The sequence below is a fragment of the Myxine glutinosa genome, chromosome 8 (genome assembly GCF_964187855.1).
Source record: "Myxine glutinosa chromosome 8, kmMyxGlut1.1, whole genome shotgun sequence".
NCBI lineage: Eukaryota > Metazoa > Chordata > Myxini > Myxiniformes > Myxinidae > Myxine > Myxine glutinosa.
The window spans coordinates 73,712,581-73,723,783 of record NC_136268.1 but is presented as its reverse complement, the minus strand read 5'-3'; the positions used below and the strand labels follow the sequence as shown (position 1 = coordinate 73,723,783).

Here is an 11,203-nt window from a genome sequence, read left to right as displayed (position 1 = left end):
ACCCCACCCTGCTTTGTTTTCTCATATATTTGTACCTCCATCTGAGAGAAGGTATATACACTATTCATATTAGCCACATGGATGGTGGACTACACACTATTTGAGTGTCCCGAGATTACCGTCACGGATAGCGTGTTGGTTCAGCTGATCCAAGGCAGTTGCAGCATCTCCACTCTCTCCAAGGACCAGAGCATATGTGACCAGGGCCAAGTCTCGGTGATTCTCGATTCCCCGCCCCACTGCCTGCTCAAGATATGTGATGGAGGCCTTCACTTTCATATCCCACTGATTCCCAAATGGAAAAGGGGTCGGGCCACAAAAAAAGGTAATATCACAGATTATTTCCTATTGACTTGAGTCAACATCCTATATATATATATATACATATATATATATATATATATATATATATATATATATATATATATATATATATATATATATATATATATATATATAATATATTATATATATAATATATTATATATATAATATATTATATTATATTATATTATCCTATATATATATATATATATATTATATTATATTATCCTATATATATATATATATATATATTATATTATATTATCCTATATATATATATATATATATATATATATATATATATATATATATATATATATATATATATATATATAATATATATATATATATATATATATATATAGATATATATAGATATATATATATATATATATATATATATATATATAATATTGTATTATATATATATATATATATATATATATATTTATATATATATATATATATATATATATATATATAAATATATATATATATATATATATATATATATATATATATATATATATATATATATATAGATATATATATATATAGATATATATATATATATATATATATATATATATATATATATATATATATATATACATATATATATATAGATATATATATATATATATGTATAATATATTATATATTATATATATTATATATTATATTATATTATCCTATATATATATATTATCCTATATATATATATTATCCTATATATATATTTAAAATGCATGTTGTGTTGTTGTTATCCTATATATATATCCTATATATATATATTATATTATATATAATATATTTTATATACAACACAACAACAGGCATTTTAAGGCTATTTTCCCTGCTAGAGCGGGGCTTAGCCATTATATATTATATATATTATATAATATATAATGGTGTTATATAATATATTATATAATAATATATTGGGTGCCGGCTTGGGATCCTAGGATCCTGGGTTCGAATCCCGATCGATCGCTAATTTAACACCAGGGGGGTTGACTCAGCCTGTTATCCTTCCAAGGTCGGCAAATTGAGTACCAGCTTGCTGGGATGAATGATCACGGTGTGTACCCCGGCTTAGAATAGGTACACTGTATCCCTGCGCATCGTAAGAGCCGACTAAGGGTTGGCGCCAGGAAGGGCATCCAGCCATAAAAACATTGCCTCAAACAGGGAACCATGATTGTCATGGGGCCCGCAAGGCTAACCCCCACTCTAGTGGGGATAAAATGCCCTTAAAAAGATCATTCATTCATTCATATTCATTATTTATATTATTATATTATCCTATATATATTATATATTATATTATATATATTAACATCCTATATATATATATATATTGACTAGAGTCAATATTTCTCGTCTGGTTTAATGTGTCTAGTTCAGAGATGATATGTTACACATACAACACATAGGTATTAACAAAATTGTAAATTTCACAAGAAACGAGTTCATTACTGATTTTATTCTCCAAAAGAGGTTTATATGTACGTGCACAAAAATGAGCTAAGACCCAGCATACATTGTAGGAGTTGAATATAATTTTTGAAATGTTAAGATGGACGGAATTTAACTTAAGGCACTTTATTTTTTATTTGTGTATACTTTTTGTATACAGTCGAGGCTCGTGGAGGAGATAGACCTCAAAATGGATCCGGATGTAGCAGCTCGAAAGGAACAGTAGAAAGAGAGAAAAGGGGGAGTGGAGGAAGAAACACACCAACAGCAGGATTGAGGGACAAAATAGAGAGAGACTTTGAGAAATAATGGATGTGGGGAAGAATGAGGGCGAAGGGAGGACGTGGGGTGAACAAGATGAATACAGCTGAAAACTCTTAAGCACAGAAGTGCTCACCCCTGCTGCTGGTGTGTTTTAAACCTTAAATCATCACTGCTTTAATGAACAGAAACTTGGAAAGAGGTGGACTTGGGAAAGGTTAATGGGGTAACAGCATGCATAATCCACATAGGTTGGCATCGTTTGTGGGGAGGAAATTCCTCCTGAGGAAATGCCCCACTGAGTAGACGTCGCTGGCACCCAGAGGACCCCGGGAAGTGACGTCACTTCCCCCAGGCTCATTGGCTGCGTTTATCTAATCTAACAGTTTTGTGTTGTGTTGCGTATCTTCATCTGTATGTCTGTGTGTGTGTGTGTGTGTGTGTGTGTGTGTGTGTGTGTGTGTGTGTGTGTGTGTGTTTGTCAGCCTTGCTACCAGCCTTAGATCATGTCAGTTAAAAAATTTTTTAGTTTCTGTTTCACATTAACATTCACCAGGTAGTTCCTCTGATTGACTGATTTATGCAATGGATTCAAGAAGGTTGATTCTTTCAGCCTGCGGTCAAAAATATGAAGCTGCACGTCCTTGTGTCTTTGAGGTAAAACAGCCACTATACAACAACAACAACATGCATTTTAAGGCCATGTTCCCTGCTAGAGCGGGGGTTAGCCTTGCGGTCCCCATGACAAAACTATACATGTATACATACAAAACTATACATGACAAAACAACAAAACTATACAAAACTATACATGACAAAACAAAACATGACAAAACAAAACAAAACAGCCACTATAATGTTGAATAATTGTCTTAATTCGGTAAACTGGATAATGATTCGATTAATCAATTGACAGTGATATTAATGTCATCCATTTTTATCAGCACTGCCTCGCTTATTGCCACATTCTTTCCTATCTTTTTTACACTGGAATTAGAAACGTCATCAATCATGGCAGAAGCAGAGACATACAGGCAGTCCCTGGGTTACGAGCGAGTTCCGTTTTTAAGTCTGTCTGCAAGTCGAATTTGAATGTAAGTCGGAACAGTTATGTACGGTTCACATCTAGTGTCAATTAGTCAAATATTTGTCTTAGTATATAGTATATATTTTACCTAAAACATCTATAGGTATAAAAAACATGAAATAAACATTTCTTAAACTGTTTAGATAGAAAAGAAAAGATAATGATTAAAGGTTAACACTTACTCTCGTTCCAATTGATGTCTTGCAAACCTTGAAACAATCATACCTTCATATATCTCTCCGAGATGATGGGCGTGGTGTTGGAGAGGATGGACCTGACCTGGTGCTGGAGAGGATGGACCTGGTGCTGGTCAATTTTCTTAAAGTAAACATCAAGGGTGGCTTGAACAGAGCTTTTCTCATATTTCTCTTGTCTACCGCTCCCCTTATTATATAATTTGTGTGTCTGTTTAATTTTTTTTTCTGTGTAATAAATGTTAGCTCTTTCACGAGCCTCGATTCTGTATACAACAACAACAACAAAAAAAACAACTAAAAAAAACTAAATTTTTTTTATTTTTAATAATAGGCTTTACGGAGGCCGGTACGTAAGTACGGGCGTTCGTAAGTCGGGCATTCGTAACCCGGGGACTGCCTGTATTGTTATGTCGGGGGGTAAAGGAATATCTAGAACCAGGTAGATCTGTATAGGTAGGTATTCGACTGTCGCGATAGGGAATCAACCTTGTAATAAGTTCTATGTTTTTAGGCGGCTTGTCGGGGTAAGAATATACCTGTGAACATACAAGGATGTTCGTGTGTTAAATAGTTGTGGGGAATAAGGTAACACCCCTGTATGTCAGACCCGGTAATCATTCCTTTGTCCCTTATGGCAACGCACACATATAAACACTTAGATAGGCCCTTTAGTGCAACATTAATTATTTCCCTTCCCTTACAATGACCTTGGAAGAAGACTGGCAGGAAGCCAGCTTGGGGCACCGCCGGATGGCCGCCGCCAGCCACACCACCAGCTGGCCTAGCAACATCGGGTGAGACGAGTTGTAACCCACGCCACAGGGAATGTGTGATTGGTTGGCGCGGAAGGCGTGAACCTCCAGCCAATCAGGGCGGCAGGTGCGAATACGCAACTGAGAAGGAGGTTGTTCATTGGAGGGAAGGCGCTAGAAGGTTCGGTGGACGGCGGGAAGCTACGAGGCGCTGATTGTGGGGTGCGCCAGAGCTGACGTCGCACGCAAGGTGATAAAGAATGCGCTGGCTGACATTTTCTCTCTCTCTTGGACTCTGCGCACTGGACCCCTTCATATTGGAGATCTCTCTGTGCTTGAAGCCCTTCCCCTTATTCGCTTGTCTCTGGTCTTCATTGGCTCTTCCTTCTCGCGTGCTGGACCTTCGTGCTTCGTGCTGGGTGATGTTGGTTCGTCGTGGTGCAAGGAGCGGGATCCGGTGCTGTTGGTACTGGAGCGATGGACCTCGTGGTGTGCCATGGAGAAAGTCGCATCGAGGCCGGGTAGAGCATGCGAGCGAGGAGGCTGAGGTTTCTTTGTGCTCGGAGCTTTGAGCCGGACGGACCGCGTTGGACGATGGACAGATAAGGACGCACCACATTTCCCCAGTACACGACGGACATTTATTTTATTTATTCAGTCCTTTGTTCGTTTCTGAAGTGAGGTGTGTGGGATCCCAATTTAGGATAATTATTTATTCATCATTGCGTTTCATTGTATCGGGTTCCGTAATAAACGTGTTTCTTTTTGGTGCATTTTACCCTGCATTTTCGTTTGAGTTCATTCCCTCTACAGGTACGCGCTTTTGCTGCTTTTTCCTCTTCCCTTCTTCCTCCCACGGTTGATAGCAAAATCCGTGTTTGATCGTCATCTCAATTAAAGCCGTTTGAGCCATCCGCAGTCCCTGGTGTTAACCTTGAGGGATTCGCACGACAACTGGTGTCAGGAGTGGGATGAATTTGGAAACATTTTTTTTTTTAGTCGGAGACGATAAATTAGAATAGTTGATTGGTGTGCGAGGTGCGAACGGCGCGTCATTAAATTTAATTCGATTCTGAGATAAAATACGCGCGGGAAAGCGACCTCTTCTTAATGGATGGAGGAGGTGGGCAATATGGAAGAAAGGAGGATGGAAGATGCGGGAAGCCTTGGGGGTGAATCAGAGGTAGATGGGGGTAGAGAGCAGGAGTGGAGCTTCCCCTGCCGTAGGGACGGCCCCCATAAATAGCCAGGCCTTAATGAAATTAATGAGGGAATTAATAAACGATAGTAGTGAGAAAATGAATAACAGCATTAGTGATAAAATTGATCAGTTGGAAGGAAAGATGGGAGAAATGAATGCCCAGAGTAATAAAATTAATGAATTGAAGGGAGACGTGAAGGGGCTGGAAAACAAAATGGATGCTCAGAGTGAGCGAATGGAAAACAAAATTGATGAATGGACGAGTGAGTTGGAGGAGGAACGAAAGAATGGTGCCGATGGGGCCCAGGAGGAGCCAAGGGTGGCAGAATTAGAATCGGAACGGGGGGAAGCCAAATTGGGAATTGAGCCGGGAATGGCAAGCGAATTAAAACGGGAAACTGCAAATTTACAGGTAGATGGGGAATGCATACAGGTAGATGTGGAGTGCCAAGAGGTGAATGGGGAATGTGAAAATTGTAATAGGGAATGTTTCCCACCTGCTGGCCTGGAGGTTTATCGGGGCCGGCTGGATGCCACAACACCTCAACAGGGGGATGAATTTGGAATGGTGCAGCACGAGGGCGGTTGTGCAGTGCAACAGGGGGTGGAGATATTGGGGGTCCGTGTGATGGAGCCAGACCACGTATTTATTGATCAAGACCGGTCGGAGCCGGAATTGATGGGTAATGATGATGAAAATGATTTGACCCAGCGGCTGGGGACCTGGGACAGTCCCATGGAGGACAAGTTTGATCAGGCCCAAAGGAGTTTGGGGGAGGAGGTGAGTCGGTCCGAGGAGGTGGTTGAAGTAACCGAAGGGACGCTCACCATGCACTGCGGTTTGGTGGCAGAGGCTCCGAAATTACAGAACCGGTTGGGGGAGTGTGTTGGCTCCGTGCTGGATTTGGACATTGGAGAGTCGGGAGATCGAGCCTCAGATGATTTGGTCCCTGTAGGGAATTTGGAGCAGCTGCATGGTGGGGCAGGACAACCTGAGGGGGTTGTCACCTGCGGTTTGGCACTGGGGATGAAAATTTTTAAAAGGAAAAATAAATTTATGCTTGTGGAAATTTGGGGATGCCAGCCAGCTGGGGGGCTGTGCTGGCGAGATTTGGACGTGGGGTCCAGCCTTGGGTGTCGAGGTACGACCTGGGCCCCATGGGGGGTCTGGTGGAGTGTGGCGTCCCTTGCCCGTCAGGGCGCCGCCCGAGCGTGTGGCTCGGGCCGGTAGGGTCACCGGACTCTGGTTAAGACCTGGGGTTAAGACCTCCAGGGGGGTCCGAGGTGGTTTCTCAAGCCTGGGATGGCAAATATTGAGGACCACTAGGGGGAGGGGTTGTGGGTCGCGCTTTGGTGGTGGCACCACGGACGGCCAACTTGGGCCTGATGTGGTGACCACCCAGGCATGTGGCCTGACACCCTCTCCTTGAGACTCTGGGACAGCCAGCATGTGGTGACCTGCCATGCTGTGTTGGTCTATGGACGCGGGTCGAACCGAATGGACAGGAATGAGATAGCCCACCGGACAACCATTGGGGCATCTGTGGAATGTGATGGTGCGAGAGTGACCTTCCACAGATGGTCCATTATGATTTATGGACTCTCGGTTTGGGAAGAGAGCCATGGGGATGAGAATGGGAATTGGTAACGTGCCGAGCATATGGGGCATGCTCGGCTGGCATGTGTATGGAGAAGCACCCTTCTTTGGTGAGTTTAGTAAAATATGAAAAATGTTTGGCATGGGTAATCTAAGGTTCGATGCAAATTTAAGGGTGAATTTTGAAAGGAGAAATCGTGGTCACTGACAGCAGTGACACCATTATTGATCCAGGTGTGTTTAGACCAAAGTGTTGGAGGCTGGAATAAAAATTCATAGGGTAGCAGGACACAGCCTTCAACTGGTTGCGGGGGCGACTGCGCCAATATTTGGGACGCGGAGTTATGGGGATGTAGTTGTGTAAGTCTGGGGGTCAACGTGGTGCTGTGCGTGTCCGAGGGGTGTGGACCATGTTTTCTGGGTGGGTCTCCTGGTGGAGCATGGCTGTTGACTGGACCTTGGTGTGGTCAAGTGTGGGTGGGCACTGGGGGCTGCATGTGGTCGGACTGGGGGAAGATGTGGAGGTGCAGGGGACGTGGCTGTTGGGATGCCACACACTGCGACCAGGTCCGAGGCCTTGGGAATGGAGGTGTTGGCAGCAGGTGCTCACCACATTGGCCAGCTGGGGCTAGTGCAGCTGTGTTCCTCGCAGGTGGGGCCGAAGGATGGATGGTGGGTCGCACCCTTGTGGACACTCATGGGCCATGTTGGCGTTTTGACTGCTCACCTTGTCCCGATGACCCTTGCACGGTAGGGGTGCGGAGCTGTCGTGGCCACAGGTAGTTGTGTAGTGATAATCACCGTTGGATGCGGACCCACATACCTGCCAGTATAGTGGGGAGAAAAGTGAAATTCGGAAAATTTGATTTGTCCAATGAGAAATTTTGGGATTTTATGAGTGGATGGAATTTTGGACCTGACCAACCAGTAAATTCCTGCTCATCAAGGTAAAGGTAAGGCCTTGATGGTTACTGTCCCAGGCTTCAGGCCTTGCTTACGGAAATGGGGGACATGTAATTTGGAGTTGGGGGCGGGTGAGAGTGATGACATGGCCGGTGAGGGGGATGGAATGTGTGCCACACAGAGTCTTGTGGGTGGCGTTTGTTTATGTGTGGTGGTTATGTGTTTTTATGTGGTCGTAGAGAATGGAAACTGAGAATGAGTGGTGATTATTGTGTTTTGAAAATGTGATTTAAAATGTGAACTGGGGATTTCACATGAGGCAGGCCATGGCAACTCTTGTAACATCTTTTTGGTACCATCTTCTCTGAAATGTGTGAGAATTGAATGGCAGCGGGGGAGGAAATGTGTTTTGGGATCTTGTGGGTGGGGAAGGTGTGTGTGTCCACAGGTACAGATCAAGCTCTGAGGAGCGATGTCTGCACCTCCCCCACCCCCCCTCTGCGGCAATTACCCCTGGCAGCCAGTGGTATCTGGAAATTGGAGCTCGTCGGTGGAGGGTCTGGTTGGGCGCCGTGGGGTAAAGGAGACTCCCAGCGACCTGTGGAGCTGCGCGGAAGCAGGAGGCAACGGAGCCTGGTGTGTGGAGACCCCCACCAGTGGGGTACGTGTTTGGGACCGCGGGCACCACAGCCTGAAGCACCCCCACCATCTTACTTGTGCGGTACCTCTCCACTGCCTCGTTGAGAAATGCACACATGTATACGACATCAATGCCATGGTCCTGCAGGGGGGTGAAATACGTGCTTGGTTATGATTTTGTGTAGTGATGAGTTTTGGAATATGTATGAGTGGTTAAGGGGTTGTGTCGAATGAATGAGGGCGAAATCCACCGAGCCATGTCACTCACCTGTAACACCTGGACAGGGCCCGTGGAAATTTAGGGGTGCATTGGGATGGCCCCACAGGTAAGGTTGCATCTTGTGGCATCCACCGGGGGACACAGTCTGTAGACTGGGGTTGTACAAATGTTTATTGGAGTTTTGAATTTTTGAATTTTTGGTTAAGGTTAAGTTTTGTGGTTAAGGTAGGATTTTGGTGTGTTGTTTGTTTCCTACCTCCGCAGGAACGACCAATTAAGATCATTGTACACATTTGCATGATTGTTAAGGGGATTAGTTTGTTAAGGAGAATAGGTAGGAAGTCCGACTCACTTCCCACAGCCCTCCTGATTTATTTCATAGGTTAATTAAGTGTGAGACAGCAAGTGTTAAGACTGGAATGGTAGTGCCTGCAGTGAACCTAGCAGGAGCCCCCGACATAACTATATTATTGCCTTCAAAGCATTCCTGCATGTGCACAAAACATCTATATTGACAATGATAAAACATGGTTTTGTTCACATTAAATTGCTTGAGATTCTTGCACAATGTCTATATGACCAAACTGGTGTAACATACATTGTCAAAGTTACTCAGAAGACTCGTGACAACAGAGGCAGTGAGGGCCACAGGGTTCGTCGAAGCCCCTAGTATGGGAGCATCAAGCAAGCGGCCCGCTTCCTGAAACTCTCCATCGTCCCTCCACTGCTCCACCAGCCAAATATAAGTTCTGTGCATCTGGTGCTGGTCGATGAACATGAAAGTACTTGCTTGTGTAAAGCATTTGAACACAAAAGCAGTAAGCCTAGGGAGTGAGCCAAGAATAGGAAAACATCCCTCTTTAGATGTAGACTCAGTTATTTCCTTGAAATATTTTATGTCTTTGAAATGTATCAAATAGTATTAAAGTACATCATTTGCAGTCATTTCCGTATCGTGGAGTATGGTAGTGCACCATTTGAAGGGATGTCACTGGAAAAAACATGGCTGCTCCATCAAATGTGTGCAAAATGATGCGCTGAAAAGCTACTATGGAGTGAAGTCATATGCTGTACATGAGAAAGGAGGTTAGGTTGGGTGTGGGTCATGATAACTGTCAAAATGTGTAAAGGAAGAGTAAGATATAAAATTACAGTAAAGGACATAATTAGAGGAAACTAGGCACAGGGTAGGGAAATGAATTTTAAGGGAAATATAAAGGTAGCGGTGGGAGAGAAATTTGCATTATACCTTGTATGGATTATGGTAGATAGACCCTTGGATGCAAATATTGCACCCTAAGGAAAATCATTGGTTTTAGGTTAACCAAAGTTGGCGTTGGCACATAGTTTGAGAACACGATTGTTGTCTTACCAGGTGCTTCCAGATCTGTCAGAGTCACCAAAGGCGCTGTAAGAGCCATCTTGCCGCTGGTAATTGAGTTGACGCTGGTAACCTGTGAGAGACCCATCAGTTCAGTTTGGTACCTCGTGACGTAATGCATAATTGCTTTTGTGATAACCTCTTATGTCAGTGATAACCTCTACCGTCATTGCAGCAATTATGAACCGTCTAACAGTTGCGCAAAGACACGGACGATGCAACGACACTGCAGCACTCAAGTATTTCGACACACCTGATGTATTTCTACATATTTCGAGCACGCCAAGTGGACAACTGGTTATTACGAAATAATTTGATTGAAAAATAAATCTTGAGCAATTACAATGGAAAGTTTAGAAAGGGAAGATCACAAAGTATTGTGTGGAAGAATTGTCTTTAAGATATAATTTTTTTATGAGCAGTTGAGGTTATATTACCCCAGAGACTGTCTGAGTTTTACTAAATGGTCTGGGGTTGGTAATTTTAATTAAGGTTAATAGTACTAAACTACCAAGCCACCTATCCTTCAGTGCGATCTGTATCTTAAGTATTTGGTGGGAAGAAGGAAAGGAAGGGGATTTTTGATGATTGGATAGACCATTGCAATTCGTTCATCTCAGCCTGATGATCAAAAAATCGTGGCCAAAATATTTGCACCCTTGCACTTTTTTCAAATAATGCACCATTTCTCCCAGAAAATTGTTGAAATTAAAAAATCTTTTGATATCCACATATGTATTTCTTTGGTTTGCAGTGGAACAAAACAAAAAAGCTGAAAATATTACTAAATCTTAGCTTATTCCACACAGAAATCCTAAAATGGCCCGGACAATGTTATTGTCACCTTTTAGAAGTTGTTAGAAATAATAATATTTCAAGCAGGTGATTCTCCTTAACTTTAGAATTGAACTCACCTGTGGTGAGTTGCAGGTGCCTGCAATATAAAAATCACTCATTCAACCAGTTTGAATGGAGAAAAGGAGTCATTCTGCTGTTTTGTGTCACTGTGCATACCTCAATGAGCATGGAGAAAAGAAAGAAAACCAGAGAATTGTCTGAGGAGGTCAGACACAAGATTGCAGCCAAGCATGGTCAATCTCAAGGCTATAAGTCCATCTCCAGAGACATTGATGTTCCTGTGTCCACTGTACGCAATGTTATC

The 11,203-nt window shown here is 42.8% G+C and overlaps 1 protein-coding gene across 1 annotated transcript in view; it reads right to left on the bottom strand.

Moving 5' to 3' along the window:
- Positions 1-96: 96 nt before the first annotated feature.
- Positions 97-11,203, bottom strand: part of LOC137414951 (CD109 antigen-like) — a 58,432-nt gene continuing 47,325 nt past the window's right edge. Inside the window, exons 10-12 of the mRNA XM_078783964.1 lie at positions 10,033-10,114; positions 9,259-9,484; positions 97-285 (exon numbers count right to left, since the gene is read on the bottom strand). Coding sequence (XP_078640090.1) covers positions 97-285; positions 9,259-9,484; positions 10,033-10,114 — 497 coding nt within the window. The remainder of the gene's footprint in view (positions 286-9,258; positions 9,485-10,032; positions 10,115-11,203) is intronic.